The sequence below is a fragment of the Vombatus ursinus genome, unplaced genomic scaffold (genome assembly GCF_900497805.2).
Source record: "Vombatus ursinus unplaced genomic scaffold, bare-nosed wombat genome assembly UNPS02014832.1, whole genome shotgun sequence".
NCBI classification, from domain to species: Eukaryota; Metazoa; Chordata; class Mammalia; order Diprotodontia; family Vombatidae; genus Vombatus; species Vombatus ursinus.
Genome location: NW_020954610.1, coordinates 17,941,873 through 17,960,749, shown reverse-complemented (window position 1 = coordinate 17,960,749; position 18,877 = coordinate 17,941,873). Strand labels below are relative to the sequence as shown.

The window sequence follows — 18,877 nt, the reverse complement described above, 5'->3', positions numbered from 1 at the left end:
CATACACACATGCATACGTACACAAAATTTTAACAACCAACCCAGAGTATATAATTCAAATCCCATATAACAAATGCCTCAAATTAAAATTAAAATTCTGATATATTTGTAGAATCTGACAAAATTATCAAACACATTAAAATTAAAATACAAATAAAATTGCAATTAAAATACAAATTAAAATTAAAACTGATACATTTGTAGAACTTTAATAGAATTTGTAGAATCTTATTCACTGGTAGCTTTGTACTATTTCAATAATATCATTTGTTATTGTTTGCTTAGGTTTTGGCTGATGGAGATTGCCTGGAGGGAAAAAAAAAAAGGCTATTTTTTCCCCAAACTGAGACTGTTAATTCTTAACCTTGTCTGTACATTTTTGTAGGCAAATTAAGGTGATTTCTACTTGGAATACATCATTTTAATGGTATTACAAATAACAAAAACCAGTTATTTATCTTTCTTTATGAATGGCTCTGCAATCACCACAGAATCACAGAATGTCAGAGCTAGAAGGGACCTTGCAAAAGATTAGCTGGTTCAACCTAATTATTTATTTTTATAAATACATAGATACCACTTACCATAATGACATACAGCCATTTCTGCAATGATCTGGCAAACGTTCAAACTTATACAGAAACTCATGATAAGCATATCTAATTTATCGATTGGTTGGTTCTTTTGGAGCATCCTTGAATTCCTTTTTACTTATGGCCTAGGCAGTGTTATCTACTTATGCTAATTGCTCAAGGTTAATCTAAACACAGATTTCAGATGCATTTGGACCTACTCTAATATCAAATGCTTTGGGTTCATGTTGAGAATAAAGATTAGATACTATAAATTAATATTATTATAAATATCAGAAACTGTTTCACCATCTAAAGATCAAAGTTTAATTCGAAATTGGCAATTCTGCCCCAAAATGCCACTGAGAACAATGAATGAACCAAGGGTACCTAGAAATTCAAAAGCACTTCCAAAAGAAGGATGATATTTCAGCAGTAGAGGATCCTTTTAAAAAAAAAATAATGGTTCATAACATCAAATGCAACTCAAAAGAGAATCCTACACCAAAGCTTCCTCCTTTTTTTTTCTTTCCTTGAATGTTCAAATCCAAAGCTGATCTATATTGCTTATAAGACTGAACCAAAACCACCGAAATCTTTCAAATGAAAGTCGCTGAAAAAACACTTTGGTGTAATTACTCTTTATTTCTTTGTTACAAAGAAGAGCTAAACTGGGGGTTGGGGATGACACGCACAGATGTGGTGATGGGGGGAGTTTCCAGACTTGTGATTTAATCAACCAGCATCTGTCTTGCAACCCAGTCTTAGAGGGTTGCCTCAGGTGATTGAGAAGTTCAGTGACTAGTCTCCAGGTCACAAAGACAGGAAGTGTCACTGACACTTTTCTTAAGTCAAGGCTGCATCTTTCTCTATTCATTATTAAACATTCAGTGGAGGTGGGCTAGGGGTAGGGGGACAGGGCAGAGGTGGAAGAAAACACAGGAAATCAAAATGTAGTCTACACCAAGACAAGATATTTAAGTTTTTCTTTTCTAATTTTGGGGCATGAGTATGCTCTTATTTCCTTTGCTAAAATGCTATTTGTATTATTTAGTACTGAGTAAGACTTCACATTGTTTTATTTATTAGCATAAATATATCGTAAACTCTTAAATGTAAGTTAATGGCCCAGCACTTAAACAACTATCTGTGGAACAGACTAAACCATTTTACAAAACAAATTCCTTAATTCAACTTACAAATATCAATTAAGTTGGAATGCAGGGAATTTTACATAGTTTAAGTCTCTGAAATTACACTGTTTTCTGAAACTTCATCCTGCCTTAGTCCTCAAAAAAAAAAAGTAACAAAACCATTTTAAGGAAAGCAGTTATTCTCTAAATAGCCAATTCATAGGTGCCAGAAAGTCAGATTTTCTTAAGTGTAAAGTCTTTTGCTATACCTTAAAAAGCTGACACGAATGAATTATTATTAATTTATAACTCTGAATTAAAATATAAGCATTTTAAAAGTTGGATGTATCTGTGTCTTCATTGGTAAAGGGAAATCCTGGATGAAGAAACTCCATTTTCTAATGCAAGTCAGCAATTTAGTTCTGGACAGCTGCCTGAAGGACTGAGAGATTAAGTGACTTACTGAGGTCACACAGACAATGTGCAGCAAGGACAGGAACTGAACCCAGTTCTTCCTGGCTCCAAGACTGACTTGCTAACTTGCTATCCAGACTTGCTCCCTCTCTTTTAAAGGGACATATGATAAACATCATGATTGTGGTAGAGAAATCATCAGGTAAAGGTTTTCTTATAGGAATGAGGTCATAGTTTGGTCTATAACTAGAAAAAATATCTCAGCAGGTGCACAGCAAAGAACTAATCATCCCTAGTGTAGGGCATGGGTACCTCTGGCTGACTATTGAATTCAGGGCGCCTGGATTCACTCATTTATTCCAGGAAGCCTATCCTACTTGTTACCATTAAGTGGGACCAAAATAAACTTGAGAAAAATGTCATGCATTTCTGACCTTGGCACCCTGGTATTGTTTTCCATCTTTGCTTATAACCATCTCTTTTATATGATATTTGAGTTTGTAGCATATATACTGAATTTAGATAGTAAGTTTAAAAAAAAGCAGGAATGAAATGGGAGACAGAAAAAAGCTGGCATCTAGTAAACAATGAACATTAAAATCAAACATTAAAAAGGATCCCAAGTTACCAACTCACTAATCCCACTGCCACTTCCAAGGAGTGACACCCTAAAACCAACCCAGAAAAAAAGTTGAGATATATCTGTAAAATCTCCAGAAATTATGTTATAACCTCCATGGGGACCTTTTTTAAAAATACAATAGGGATTATAAATCTTGATAAAAATATGGAAATTGTAAGTTGCTTTGAGCAAGGAAAAATTATGACCTAGGAACACATCTCTTAAGCCTATCCGTAGTACATTCAAGCATCAACCGGCCTTCAAATACAGTAATTAAGAACCTTTTCTTAAAGAACTTTGTCATTAAAAACTAAAACATATTTAAAAGCAACTTTTCTATATGAAACCCTAATTTAATGTCAGATCTACCTGTATATCTGTACAGCATGAGCCTTGCTAAGCAATGCACATAGCACATAGTACATCTCAGTGATAAGGAATTTTTAACCTGTTTTGTCATGGACCCTCTTGGGCAGTTGTGTAAAAGCTAAGGACTCCTTATCAGAATATTTTTAAATAATGTTTCATTTTAATGTATAAATGTTTTATTTTTGTTGTTGTTTTTGTTTTTTTTGGTAAGGCAATTGGGGTTAAGTGACTTGCCCAAGGTCACACAGCTAGTACATATCAAGTGTTAATGTTTTATTTTCATGCACAAAATAAGATGCACAGGATTGCAAAGGAAACAAATTATGTTGAAATAAAGTTGTAATTTTTTTTTCCCAACCAAGTTTACAGATCCCTGGAAATGTCTCTATGGGGCCCCTTGGAAGCTGGTGGATTCGAGATTTAAAATCCTGCTCAAAGTGCTAATGTATGTTGACTGTTTTATGTCCTACATTTGGATTGGAATCCTTTATACTTTTCACCTGTCATGTATTTATTTATAATACCTATCTGAAAATAATTACGACCTGAATTCTAGTTCCAAGTAGACAACAGTATTTCACAAACGCTGACTGTCAGGATACACGGGATTTAGAGTTGCAAGAACTGATAGAGATATTCTAGTTCAAAGGTCCTTAACTTGGGATCCACGGTACCAAAGGAATTCATGAATAGATTTCAGGGGATCCATGAACTTGGATGGGGGGAAAATATACGTATGTACATATATATATCTTTACTTTTACTAAACTCGAACTGAAACTTAGCATTTCCTTCAATTATGAGTTTAAAAAAAAACTCATAGCATTATTTTGAGAATAGGTTCATAGGTTTCGCTAGACTGCCTAAGGGGAGCATGACATAAAGAAAGTTAAGAGCCCCCGCTTTAATCTAACCCTTGAAAATGAGGAAACTGAGACTCAAAGAGACTCAAAGTAGTTAACCAATTTGCCCAAGGTCACACAGGTAATTTAGGCACAGAGTTAGAATCTGAATCAAGATGCTCTGTCTCCTAATTCAGTGCTCTCTCCACTACCCCATGTTGCCTTATCTGTAAAATGCCATTAGAAAACTGCACATAATGTTCTGTGCCCATGGGATATTTGGAGATTTCATACCTGGTACTGTTTGTGCTGTGGCCTCAGTTGTGATGGTGGGAAGGGCCATGGGCTGCTGCTGGCTAGAGCTCACTTCTGGCTCTGTGCTAAGCGGGGGTGACAGGGCTACCTCACAGGATGGGACCTGATTGGGTAGAGGTGGTAGCAGCTCCTCAGAAGCCACTTGGTCCTCTTGTCCTGGGATCTGCAGAGCAGATAGAGGAATGCTAATCTGTTTGTTGGTATGGGATGTGCTCACAGGCATCTGAATCGCCACCTGTTGGCTGGCCCCATGGGTACCAGAAAGTCCTCGATTAGGCGAAGCCAGGGATACCTTGATGGGCTTCTGGACTGTCTGTCTTGAAATAATGGGTGGAGAGGCAGAGATGTTTTGCAGGTCCAGTTCTGTGCTGAGTGTTGGGGCCAAATGGGAAGCCGGCTTGGCTGGCCCAACGTAAGAGGGACCAGCGTGAGCCTGGGTTTTAGGCTTTGCCATCTGTGTTAGTGAGAGTGTGGGGCCATCCACTCCTCCCGTTAGTTCAGCATTTGCCACAATGTAATAATCTTCAGGAATCTCTTGCTTGATTTTCTTGACAATGACATCACTGCTGCTTTCATCGATGACCTGTGACTGGGTGCTTGAAAGAATTGAAGATGGACAAATTCCAGGTCTTTTCCGAGTAATGTTCTGAGATCTTTGGGTCTGGTGTTCAAAGTCACTGTCCTCATCTGTCACAGAAGACTCACAAACCATGTCAAAAAGAGTTGCTTCATCTTCATATTCTTCCACAACTTCATCCAATTCTGAAGGCTCACTACAGTAAGAAAAATCACAAGAGTCTCTAGTTCTGTTACAATCCAGCTTAGTTTTCACTGGCCTCCCAGGGTACCTTTCTACAGGACTGGTCTGTGTCTCAGAGGGGACACCAATGATACTGGGACTATCAGAATTGAAACTCCTGTTGTCCTGGAAACAGACCCTCTCCTGGGATCCGGCTCTACAAGTGGCGGTCAAGGGCCAATGATAAGCATGGCCAGCACTGCAGCCCCACATTGCTGTCAGGTTGCCATGGGAACCTTCAGAAAGTAAATGTTTCAGATTTGGAATGAGGCTACAAATGGTCCCATGGCTATGGGCCCAGCTGACCAGTTTTGAAAGATTTTCTGATGAGGTATGAAGGCAATCCTCCATGTTACAGGTTCAGCAGCTTCTTTCCTAGAGAGGAAAAAAATCAAAATAAAAATCCATTACTACCTGAAACTCTGCCCATACTTTCTCCTCCACCAGTGCATTAGTTTTGCCATCAAAAAAGGAATGCACCATCTACCACATATTAGACCATCAAAAAAAAGTGTGGGGAGAGTTTTTTCCCACAGAATATTCTGAAGTCAGTGAGAGGTACAACCATAAACAAATTAAAAAGTATATACAATATGTTATCAAAGAGGATGTGCTCCAAAGATAAGCATGGGTCTGTTGTTAAAAACTTCATAACTGAGGTGAAAGAATAGAGGAGCAATAGAAAGCATTCTAGAACATCAGAAAAATGGGGGTGTGTGATTGTACAAACATATCACTGAATACTAACAGAAATGCTGAAAATTTTTAAATATGAAGCTGATGGTCTCGACAATAACCAAGGGTAATTTGTATGGGCTGGGGGGCGGGGGAGATTGGGAAGAACCCAGAGATCATCAGAAACAGATGGAAGGCAAGCTTTGCTAGTATCTAGTACATTACAGGCTTTGGGACCTGGAAGCAGCTGGTGACAAGGACAATGAGACTACTCTGCCCCCAACAGCTTTCAGCTCGATAGATCTGGTGAAAACCTCATCTTGTCCTCACTAGGAAAGCAGAAAGTTGCTAAGGGTAATATGACAGGGCAAAGGATATCCTTCTGTTCTTAATCTATATTGTGTGTCATGGACCTCTCTGGTGGTCTAGTGAAGCCCATGGATCCTTTCTCGGAATGTTTTTAAATGCATAAAATGATAAAATACATAGAATTTAAAAGGTGGATTTGGGTTTTTTTTTTTGAGACTGGTTCTCCTTATCCTACCCAGGCTGTAAATTCAGTAGCCACTAATGGATCCAATCCCACTGCTGATTGGCTCAGAAGCTTAGACCGGCCTGATTTCTAATCTGAACTGGTTCATCCCACCTTAAGCAACTTCATGGTCCCCTGCTTTCCAGGACTCACAATATCAATGCTGGACTTTGTGTGGACACCTGATCAAATTTAAATCCCCCCATGCTCAAGTGATCCACCAGCCTCAGTGTCACCTAGCAGCAGACATTACAGGCATCTGCCTCCATGCCTGGCCAGTTCTCAAAATATTTTTTAATTTAAAAATTTTTCTTCTAACATTCATTTTTAAAAATTTTCATTTCCAAATTTCTTCCCTCCCTCTTGCCCATTCCCAACCCATTGAGAAAGCAAGCAATAACACCCATTATACATGTGAAGTCATGCAAAACATATTTCTATGTCAGCCACATTGCAAAAAAAAAAAAAGCAAGAAAAATAAAGTGGAAAAAAAGCTTCAGTCTACACTCAAAAATTCATCAGTTCTCTGTCTGAAGGTGGATATCATTTTTCATCATGAGTCGGTCAAAATTGTCTTGGATTTTTGTATTGATCAGAGTAGTCTTTCACAGTTGATCACTGTTACAATATTGCTGTTACTGTATACATTGTTCTTCTGGTTCTGCTCATTTCACTTTGCATCAGTTCATATAAGTCTTCCTAGGTTTTTCTGAACCTATCTCCTCATCATTTCTTACAACACAATAGTACTCCATTACATCATATAGCACAACTTGCTCAGTCATTCACCAACTGATAGGCACTGCCTCAATATCTAATTCTTTGCCACCACAAAAAAGAGCTGCTATAAATACTTTTTTTTGGTACATATAGGTCCTTTCTCTTTTTCTTTGATCTTTTTGTCATACAGACATAATAGTGATATTGCTGGGTCAGAGAGTAGGCACAGTTTTATAGCCCTTTGAGCATAGTTCCAATTTTGTTCTCCAGAATGACTGAATCAATTCACAAATCTACCAACAGTGCATTAGTGTACCTCTTTTTCCATATCCCATCTAGCATTCATCAAACTTAAAAACAAACAAACAAAAAAACCAAGTTCATAGACTCCAGTTTAAGAAGCCTAAAAAGGTTAAATCAGATGTGCCTTGAGTGTCAGCCAGTATGTCAGGTAGTATGATTTAAGAAAGCTTCCCCCTTTCCATTTTCTCCCATCTATTTGCCAATACTACCTGAAATTCCTTTATCAGGGAATTTTTGTTCCACAGTTGGACATAAAATGCAAATGTCTGTCCCAAACCACTCAATAATTGAAATTCATCTGACATCATCATTTTGATCAACTTGACCAATGAGTATAAATGTCTGGATGGCAACTTCTTTCCTGAGTGCTCTGGTTGGCTACAGGGGGACAGGAAAGGCGAGGTAGAAAAAATGTGGCAAATGGACCAAGAAGACACAGGACAAATGAAAATAGAGAGAAGTCACAGAAAACCAAGCCAGAGAACTTTCATATAACTTGGTCTAATGCTGGGCCCTGTTTGTCATTAACGGCGATGACAACAAACAGAAGCTGTGCTCAGAAGTAGCTTTGGCTTGCACAATATTTATAACACAAACCAACAGTGTTTTGTATAGTAGAAAAACTTTTTGTTTTTGTTTTTTCAAATACGGCCAACTTTGTTATAAAAGAACTTAATTCCAAGGGGATTTCTTCATTGGGGTATCACTATAGTTGAAAAATACATTTATTTCAGAAAATAAATCTCAGCATGCCATTTACCATAAAATGCTAACATTAAAGGGAGAGGCTAAATATAAAGTGAGAAAAAAAGACAGTACTGCCTTTAATGATCACAATTCCCAAATCTAGAGTTCAAAAAATAAAAAAGTACCATGGAAAATAAGGAGAACTTTGAAGTACTCACATGACTAAAAACTGATTTACATACCTGTTTTGGCTACCAAGAAAATTGTAATCAAGAAATCTAGAAATGTAAAAAATACGGATTTATCCCTGGCTGAGATTGAGGTAGGATAAGCTCAGATGCTCTAGTCTATTTCTCTCGGGAAGTGTCTGATGCTGCCTCGGTTTCTTTTTACATTTGCCTAGGACAAATAGGAGGCTGACTGGTAGACTAAGAAAAAAGCAATGAACTAGGAAACAGGAAATCTAGGTTCTAGTTCTGGCTTTGCTGCTAATTAATTATGGTAACTGGCTAGCCCCCAAAATGTGTCAGAACAGTCCAAATGTAATGTAGGTTTGAAGGCAAAAGGAGTATGTTACAGTAAAAAGCCTTGTACTAAGAGACCAGAGTCCTGGGTTCTAGTGCTAATTCTTCTAAAAAAGATTTTCTGATAATGTATCAAGGCAGTCCTGTGTGACCCTGAACATCATTCCAACTCTATAGTCTTCAATTTCCTTATCAAATAAAAGGTTTGAATTACATGATCTCTAAGTTTCCTTCTACCTGTTAATTATTTATGAAGCAATCCTGGTTTCTGTTGCTGTTGTTGTTGGTGGTGTTTTGGGGATGGATGAGGGATGTAGGACTGAGTATTCCATTTCCCCAAATGCAGAGTGGAAGTGTGGAATCCACTTAAGGGCAGACCCCATTGCTGATAAGTTTTGAATTGTACCATTTCTGACCTAGCTCAGTTTATCCCTCCTTAGACAGCCTAATAATCCGCAGGGCTCACCATACTGGTCCTAGAGTTAATGCAGACACCTGACAGGGTATGGGTCTGCTGTGACTCAGAACTTGGGAGTAAAAGAGATCCACCAGCCTCAACCTCATCAGCTACAGGCTTGTTTCACCATACCCTGTTTATGTTTGTTTTTTTTTTTTAACTTATAGGTGGTGCAATGGATAGAATCCTGGGCCTGGAGGCAAGAATACCTGAATTCAAACCTCATATACTTTGTGACTCTGGACAAGTCACTTAACCTCTGTTTGTCTTCATTTCCTCATCTATAAAATGGGGATAATAGCTCAAAAGAGTAAACAGGGATCATATGACTATGTGCTGAAAACCATCTGGAATCTTTTCCATTTGCAGAGATGCCTAGAAAAGTAGAAAAAATTTAAAAGTAACTCTATTAATCTTTAAGCTTTTACCTACTCCCTTTTGCACAAAGAAAGAGAATAGAAGCCCCCAATGAATAGAACAATAAATAAATAATCCTGGGATAATAAGCACTGAGTTGAGTTGATGCAATGCAAATAATATCTCATCGTGCAACTTTTCTGCTTAACAAGTTTCTTATGTTACTTATCTTTGGCCATTAAACAAAGGAAATGCTGATTTTTCCCCATCTTTAGAAACCAAATTTCTTGAAAATAAATTTTAAAACAATAAGCAAAATAGTGTTGAAGGCTATTATGTATTCTTCTGTTTCAAAAAATGCCTTGGAATTTTCTTCGCTTGACTATACTTATTTATTACAAGAGAAAATTTTCATTTTGTGGAAGGAGAGTTGGGAGCAAAAGAAAATAGGAAAGAAACAGAGATGTTAAAAAAAAAAGAAAGAGTCAATGAAACATTTAAGAAATCCAGAAATGAGAACAGAAGGAATTTAGGATGGTACATGGACAATCAGAGCAATATTGGTATTCCCATGTTAAATTTAACATCTACTTTAAAAATAAACAGCACATAATTGGGGTTTATGGTTTCAAATACAATCTTTTGCAGCTCTTTGTATATGGAAACATTTACAGTTTTTGATGTTTGTCAAGTTCATAATAAAAGGAAAATATGGAAGGGAAAAAAAGTTGCCTTAGCACCTTCTATCTAGCAGGCACTAAGCTGGGTACTAGAGGACAGGAGTGAAACAGTCCCTGCCCTTGAAGAACTTACAGTCTGGGTTAGAAGAGCCAGTAGGTAGACATAGATAGGGATAAAGGGTGGTCTTAAGGTCTTAGTGTAGTTTTAAACATTAATAGCTTAATAAACTTGGTAGCTACATGGTTCAGTGGATAGAGCACAGGGCTTGGAATCAGGAACACCCATCTGCATGAGTTCAAATCAAGCCTCAGATACTAGCTTTGTGAGTTACTAGCAAGCCATTTAACCCTGTTTGCCTCAGTTTCCTCATTTGTAAAAGGAGCTGGAGAAGGAAATGGCAAACTCTTCCAGTATCTTTGCCAAGAAAACCCTAAATGGGGTCACAAAGGGTCAGACACAACTGAAATAAATGAACAACAAAACTTTAATAGCTAAGACTTTTGGGACACCTTCCATACCAAACATGTAATGGCATAGCTACAGGGAATTTTGGAGAGGAAAGCACTATAAGCTTGGGGGAACCGGGAAAGGCTTCATGTAGAAGATGGCACTCATTGGGGTTAGTCTTCAAGGAAACTGGGGACCCCAGAAGACAAAGCATTGCATTCCAGGCCAGAATACAGACATTGCAAAGGCAGGGAGAGTAAGTGGCTAAAGTTATTAGAGAGAGAGAGAAAATGAAGTGGAGCTTTCAGAATACTAGAAACTACATTTCCAGTCATGGCAACCAAAGGCACCTTGAAGTGGTTTTGTAAGAATAATACCCTTTCTTTAATGGGAAAATTATATTAGACTGTGGTGGAGGGAAAAAAATACAAAAACAAAAACAAAGCTGTGTAACCCTGGGCAAGTCGCTTAACCCCGATTGCCTCACCAAAAAGCAAAATACAAAAAAATAAACAAACCAAAACAAAACAAAACAAACAAACAAACAAACAAAAAAACCAGACCTTTGAGACCAAGACTCCAGGTGGTTTCACTAGTCAACCTTTTATTCTCTCTGTCTCACTTTAGGGGTTCAGTTTCTCTCCATGGGTGATGGGGAAACGAGGCCGGAAAGAACAAACCAAGTATTATCATAGTAACAGAAGCAGTACTATTCCAAGGCTAAGCCCACACTTCAAAGGTAAGCCATGTTATACAAATCTGATTTGCATGACTTCCCTCCCTGCCCCCCCCCAACTACTGACAAACATCTCTAGCTCCTGAAGGGATATTTAAAATATTTTCCTTGTCCCTCTACCTTTTCCCCTTTTCTGGAAAGCAATGAGACATTGGCAATATCTCTAACTATATCTTCACATAATGCACACCGGCTTACAGCCAGATGATCTGAATATCACCAAAGAGGTACATTCTGAAAGGAAACAGGCCTAAAAGTAGACAATAGAAATTAGAAACTGGTACAGCTAATGCTAAAGGTAGTATGTGTTCAGATGGCCAAGGAACTGGCTGGTCGAACTACCAATAAAAAGTTCCTTATAACCTTGATCAGTTCTGCTGAAAATTGACTTTTTTCCCTCTTAATTTCTAAACCATGGAGAGAGGAAGGGATGGCCTATAAAAAGAGGAAAAGAAGAGAAAGAGAAATCAGATCATCTGATTTTCCTTGGTTCTTTCCATTCCATCAGTCAGAATATTTACTATAGAGTTGGTAAAGGGAAGCTATACATATCATACTCTAATAGTTACATTAAAAAAGAATGTATGTTTAGGGGAGAAAATGGAAGTATGTGGTTAAACATTAATAACAGTTAACATTTTTAGACTATCCTAAGGTTTTCAAAGTGATTTATATGTAATAGTAATAATAACTAGCATTTATAGAACACTTTAATATTTGGAGAATACTTTACATGTATTATTTCATTTGAGAGATAATAAAATCTCACAATAACTCTGGGAGATAAGTGCTATTATTATTACCATTTTCCAGATGAGGAAACTAAAGCATAGAGAGCTAAGTGGCTTGCCCAGGGTCACACAGCTATTAAGTGGCTGAGGCAAGATTTGAACTCAGGTCTTCTTAAATCCAATAATACCATGTCTCTTATAATATCTTTGTGATGGCCTTATTTTCCTTGGGGTGCTCAAGCCTCATAGAGGCAATGAGATGGTGCTGTGGATAAAGCCCTGAGCTTGGAGTCAGGAAGACCTGAGTTCAAATCCCTCCTCAGGCACTTACCAGCTGTGTGACCCTGGGCAAGTCATGTAACCTGTGTTTCCCTCAGGTTTCCTCATCTATAGCAACTATCTCCCAGGGTTATTGTGAGGCTCAAATGAGATGATACAGCTATCCTTTCCACATCATGACTTTCCCCATCATGGTTTCAATATGTTGTGGATCCGAAAAAGAAATTAAATGGAAATTTTTGGGGAGTTTTGCAAAGTTGCAGATGAAATGCAGAGGCCAACAGATGGTACAGAAAAAGTTTAGAAATTCAGAAATGCATAAAATATATGTATAGTATTATACAATATCAGCATATTTTATCTTTTGATACCATAATAATTCAGACTTCTCTGGTACAAAGAGAGGGCCCAAAAATTTTACATGGATTTTTCAGATCACAAGGGCACCACACTTCTAACCCTCATGATGTGGAAGGGAAAACTGTAATTGTAAAACATTTAGCACAGTGTCTGGTACATAGTAAGTGCTATATAAATGTTAGTTATTATTATTGTTGTTTTTATTAATATTATTATTATAGACAAGACCTACAATGTACTTATGAACTAAGTAGGGGAAAAGCAGTCAGACTGACACTTTTCACCATTCCATTCTTCAGTGGAGGAGCGTATATCCCCATAAAGATTTACTGTATATGATTAGTTTATCCACAGGAGCTATGGAGAAAAAAATCCTATGACTACAGGTCCTTTGCCTTACTCTAGCAAACAGCTAGAGGGGGTGTGGCTGGTAGCAGGGTCTGGTTGTGTCTTTGAAAAATGCAACATTCCTCCATATTTTCTATTTGGTTCCATCAATGAACAAAGCCTTCCTTATGAAGAGAAAAGTGCCAGCCTCCATAATGTATCCAGGAGCAAGGCCTGTAGACTAAATGATATAAATACTAATATAAAAAAATTCATGTAGAACATGAGGGATGAAAGAAGTGGTCCCTTCCCTTAATTTATCGGACATTTCCATGACACAAAGGAGACAGTCTTGCCAAATACAGGGTTATCTTCAAGGTGCAGTTTTAAGTCTTAATATAAGATTTAAAAGTATACTAAGTGTGAACTGATTCAACCATTCTGGAGAACAATTTGGAATTATGCCCAAAGAGCTATAAAACTGTGCATACCCTTTGATCCAACAATACCACTACTAGGTCTGTATCCTAAAAAGATCATAAAAAAGGGAAAAGGACCCACAATTACAAAAATATTTATAGCAGGTCTTTTTGGAGTGGCAAAGAATTGGAAATTGAAGGGATGTTTATCAATTGGAGAATGGCTGAACAAGTTGTGGTATATGAATGTTATGGAATACTATTGTGCTATAAGAAATGATGAATAGGCATGATTTCAGAAAAACCTGGAAAGACTTACATGAACTGTTGCTGAGTGAAGGAGGCAGAACCAGGTGGACATTGTACACAGTTACAGCAACATTATGCGATGATCAACTTTGATACACTTAGCTCTTCTCAGCAATACAGCAATCTAAAACAATTCCAAAAGACTCATGATAGAAAATACTATACACATCCTGAGAAAGAACTATGGAGTCTGAATGCAAATCAAATCATACTATTTTCTCTTTTTTTCTTTCTTTCTTGTGGTTTTTCCCTTTTGCTCTGATTCTTCTTTCACAACATGACTAATGTTTAATACAATTGTACATATATGGCTTATACCAGATTGCTGGCCTCCTTGGGGGGAGAAAGGGGAGGGTGGGAGAAAAAATTTAGAACTCAAAATCTTATAAAAATGAATGTTGAAAATGATCTTTACATGTAATTGGAAAAAATAAAATGCTAGTAAGTGGGGAAAAAAGTATACCAAGACTTTTGGGACACCTTGTCCAAAATTATAGGCTAACTCTGTGTAGGTGTGTGAATATTTAGGGTTGAAACCTAGTAAAAATGTGCACTATTTTAAATTTTATTTGTTTGTTTGTTTAAAAGTGTAGAGTACTAAACCATATCCCAAAGTGGTCATGGTCCCAGGGAAGTGCCAATGAACAATATCCCCAGTTTTGGACGCTGTAGTCACCAACGTCTTCTGATGCAGCAGCCGTTTTTTGTACTACCTTTGAAACACATCAAGAAACCTCTTCACAAATAACTGTGGTGGCCACTAGGACCTAGGGAGATTTGATAATCAGTGGGGAAAAAGTGGAGGTAAGTGAGGAGCCTCTACAAGCTGCCTATTGTCCAGAACCTTTAGAGATACAAATGGGAGAAATAATACAAAGGCTTCTCATTTTGCAAATAAGGTCCCTATTTGAGGGAAGCAAAATGGAGAGGGCCCTTAAATAGGAATCAGAGGATCTGAATCTAAATCTTAGCTCTGTCACTGCCCAATTTTGGGGAAAATCACCAGAGGCCTGCTTGAGTTTTCTCACTTGTAAAAATGAGACAAAGTGGGACTGGACCAGTGGAGTCAAACTCAAATACAAATGGATCCCTGTGGGCTGCATAACTTAATCTGGTTCAGGCATACTTGGGAATTTTGCTGGCCTGCAGGTCCATGCAGTAGGAGTTTGATACCTCTGGAGCAGATGGTCTCTAAGGTCCTTTTGAGCTCTGCATCTACAAATATGTGAAACAGATGGAGAGTTAGCCTGCTTTAGGGGGTAGAAAGCTAGCCTCTGAGTCAGGAAGACCTGAATTTAAGTCCTGCTTCTGACACATACTAGCTTTGTGACTCTGGGACAATAAGGTAAGCTCTCAGCACCAGGTAACTCTCTGAGACTACATGCTACTCTGCACTGGAAGAGGGAGTTTCCTTGCTGGAAGAAATCATAGGTCCAGACCAAATCCATGAAAATGAAACACCTTTGAAAGCTACAGGTTGAACTTATATACCAGAAAAGAAAAGTAAGCTATACATAATAGAGATCTTTGGTTTCACATACAATCCTCTTTTTCTGTTCTACTGTGTACATAGATATGTTCATTTTACTTGTTGATTGTTAAGTTCAGAATTTTAAAAATAACATCTAAAAGTAAACAAATAGAAATTTAAAAAGCAATAATAAATTGGAGGAACAAACAGATTATACTATTTACTTTCTCTTAGGAAAAATAATACATCTCTCTGTCACTTAGTCAATAAACAATCATTAAGCACATACTATGTGAAGGCACTACATTAACCAGCAACCAATTTGTTTTTAGATTGAGTCAACCCTTAACTTTTCAGCTGCAATGATCTTGCTTAATGACTTGTGGTTTTCACCCTTTTGGGGATGAAGGTGAGAGCAGAGGTGGGGGTAAGGAAAAAGAACGTTTTAGTGTCATCTTTTACACTATGAAAACCCAATTATTGATGTAGCATGGGGAGGGAGCTTCTTGTAAGGAATCCAACAGTTGTTGTTCAGTAAAGTCCAACTCTTCATGACCACTTTTGGGGTATTCTTGACAAAGATACTGAATTGATTTGCCATTCCCTTCTCTACCTCATTTTACAGATGAGGAAACTGAGTTAAACTGAGTCAAGTGGCTTTCCCAGTTAGTCACTTGGCTAGACAGCTAGTAAGTGTCCGAGGTCACACTTGAACTCAAGTCTTCCTGATTCTAGGCTGAGTGCTCCATCTACTGTGCCACCTAGGCGCCTGAATCCAGCAGATTCAACTTAAATACATATAACATCATATTTTCTTTCAAGGACTTCCTAGAAAGGTTTCACAAACTCAAGGTGGGGGTTATAGCAAATAGTCTGAAAATTGCTGCCACCTTAGTTGACAGACCCATTTACTAGTAGAGCTGGAAAGAAAAACAAAACTTCAGAAATAACTTTGACCCTTTTATTGAGTGGAAATAGGAAAATAGATTTTTTCTGGCCCTCATTTTATTTATTTTACTAATTACAGTACTTGGGAGAACCAAAGGAATGTATCATATAATCCAAATTTTTCCATATTCTACTGACTTAGGGCAATCTATAACAGTATTATGAATATTGAAATGTATCTAAGTAATTGGAGTATTAAAAGGCAATTAAAATTATTTAAAAAATCATAAAGTATGAAAATATAGGAGGAAGAAAGAATTTTATAAGAACATCATCATGGAACATCAAAACAAAGGGAAGCTTATAACAAACTTTCAGACAGTGTGGAAAAAAAATCCTAAATTTTATAAAGTAGCTTTCAATTCACAAAGAATTTCTGTCTGAACTGAATAAATTAGTGAAATTGTTCAAATGGGGCTTACAAAGCGGCAACTCAGAACTCAGAATTTTATTTTATTTCAATATGTATCATTATTAGTTTTCAAATGATCATTTTAATTTTGCAATTATATCCCTTCAAGAATATTGTCATATGTAAAAAAACAGATATTTAAAATTTTATTGATTATCTTTTTTTATATCACCTACAATTTCTAATTTCTCTCCCCCTTCCATTTTCCAGAAAGCTACCCTTTATAACAAATATAAAAAGGCCTCCCCTTTTATATGGGAGGGGGGAGCAGTTGTCAAAATATATAACCAACCTATCAACCATGTCAGACATCTTATGCAGGTTTTCACACTCATACTCCCTGACTTCTACAGAGAAGGAAGGGAAGTGCATCTGATGTCTATTCTTAGGGTAAACAGATGAGTCTTTAAAACAAATTTAACTGCAATTTTAAAAGTCATTACTTTAATATTTGTGAAAATAAAATTATTTTAAAAGAAATTCTCTTGACTGTTTTATCTGCTCTGAAGTACACTGAAATGACACTGAAACTTAAAAGCTACTTTAAAAAAAAGTAACGGATTCCATAAATTCCCGATAATGCCTCAATATGAACAACGTGTAATCTTTATGTAAAACCCTGCTTATGTGCAAATAAGTGCCTGCTTCTATGAATGGTCAGATGCATCATGCCCAAATTCAAAGAACTATTTGATACTATTCAAAGCCAGAACTCACTCACTCCAGCCTAAGTGGAAATTACTTCAGTTGCTTTTCTCTACCCTTTCAAGTTATTTGCATTAAATAGAATGTTACAATCACCTTTTGATGCTGGATTCACTTACTGTTTACATTATCCTCCTTAGCTTAAGTCATATATAACCTGACATGAGCTTTACTATAAAAGCCTTCTTCCTCAATATTTTCAGCTTCAGTTGTTCTGAAGTGTCTAAATGGTTATTCAAATGGTTGAGTTTCATCTGGTCATTTGTAAGTAGGCTAAAGGAGGTTTCCAAATCTGAACCATACTACATATAATGTAACTATCTATATGGATATCACAGTCATTCTATACATAATTTAAAATAGTGGGGACAATCAATTGTTCCTAGGGTAAATGAATAGCTTATGGATTGTAGATGTCTTTAGAATAACTTTTGATCTCAAGACCCCTTTACACTCTTAAAAATTATTGAAGATCCCAAAGAGCTTTTGTTTATGTGGGTTTTATCTATTTATACACATAGTATTAAAAATTAAAACTGATAATTAAAAAATATTAATTTTGAAATACCAATAATAAACCCATTGTACGGTAACATACATAGCATATTTTTATGAAAAACTTAATTTTCCAAAACAAATTTGGCCTCAGGGAACCCCTGGGCGTCCATGGACCATTCTTTGAGAACCATTCTTTAGAATATCACCAGCTATCAGTGCCTAAGTATTTATGTGGAGGTTCCAGCATACTGATTTCATTACCTCAAGTTATCATCGCTGTAACATGGATGAAGTAGAGCTATATAGGAATCCTTGAACTTCAGGGTCCCACATCTGACAGGCATGCTGAAGAGGCACTAGCTGAGAAGTTACAGATGCAGCTGTAGTTAACCTTGTGACATAGGTTCATCACTACCAAATCCTATGGAAACCTCTGGGCCCAAGACCTCAGGCAGGCTCAGCATTACAGCTCAACAAACAGACCTCCCTCTGGACACACAACACTATGAAACTTGAACACTGAAACACAGAGAAAGCCATTCGGGAAAGGGGATCTGATGGTCTCTATAGCTGCTTTACTCTGTCTCTAAGAGAGTTTATTTAGAACCTTCCCTCTCACCCAACCCTCCTCATTCAAGGACTTCCAATTCTTCAACAGCAATATAAGGGACTTTACATTGGATGAACATTTAAAGTCTATGAACATTAGCAAAGAAAGCCTGCTTCTCATTTTGTGTGTGAACTCCAGGCAGTCCAAGCATGAGAGAAAGAAGGATGCATTCCTCTGGGCTATGATAGCAACTGCTACCTTCATAACCCTACACACCTCAACTTCTCTGACTCCTTAATTCTGGTAATAGAGGAGCAATTTGGGGGGCTCCTCAAGAATACAGAAATATACCAAGGACTTTCCTTCAGATTAGCCAACTGTCCTATTCATAGGTGCAATGCTGCAGTGGGGTTCTCAGTAACGAATATGTAATGCATTGGGCAGAAGTGTAGTCATGGAATCCACCAGTAGGTCAAACAGTCAATAAACATGTATTAAGCACATATCATATGCCAAGGACTGTGCTAAGTGTTTGGGATACCAAAAAAGGTAAAAGACAGTCAAGGAGCTCCCAATCTAATTGTGGAGACAACATACAAATAACTATGAACAAATAACTGTTGTTCAGTCATTTTTTAGTTGTGTTCAACTCTTCATGACCCCATTTGGGGTTTTCTTGGCAA

General features: G+C 37.3%; 1 protein-coding gene across 3 annotated transcripts in view; it reads right to left on the bottom strand.

Moving 5' to 3' along the window:
- KIAA1958 (KIAA1958 ortholog) overlaps positions 1–18,877 on the bottom strand; it is a 222,300-nt gene that overhangs the window by 78,634 nt on the left and 124,789 nt on the right. For 2 of the 3 annotated variants that reach the window (XM_027839528.1, XM_027839527.1), the window contains exon 2: positions 4,247–5,441. In XM_027839528.1, coding sequence (XP_027695329.1) covers positions 4,247–5,417 — 1,171 coding nt within the window. In that variant the 5' untranslated portion in view covers positions 5,418–5,441. Of the gene's footprint in view, positions 1–4,246; positions 5,442–13,620; positions 13,653–18,877 lie in introns of those variants that run through there. The other variant, XM_027839526.1, reaches the window with a different exon arrangement.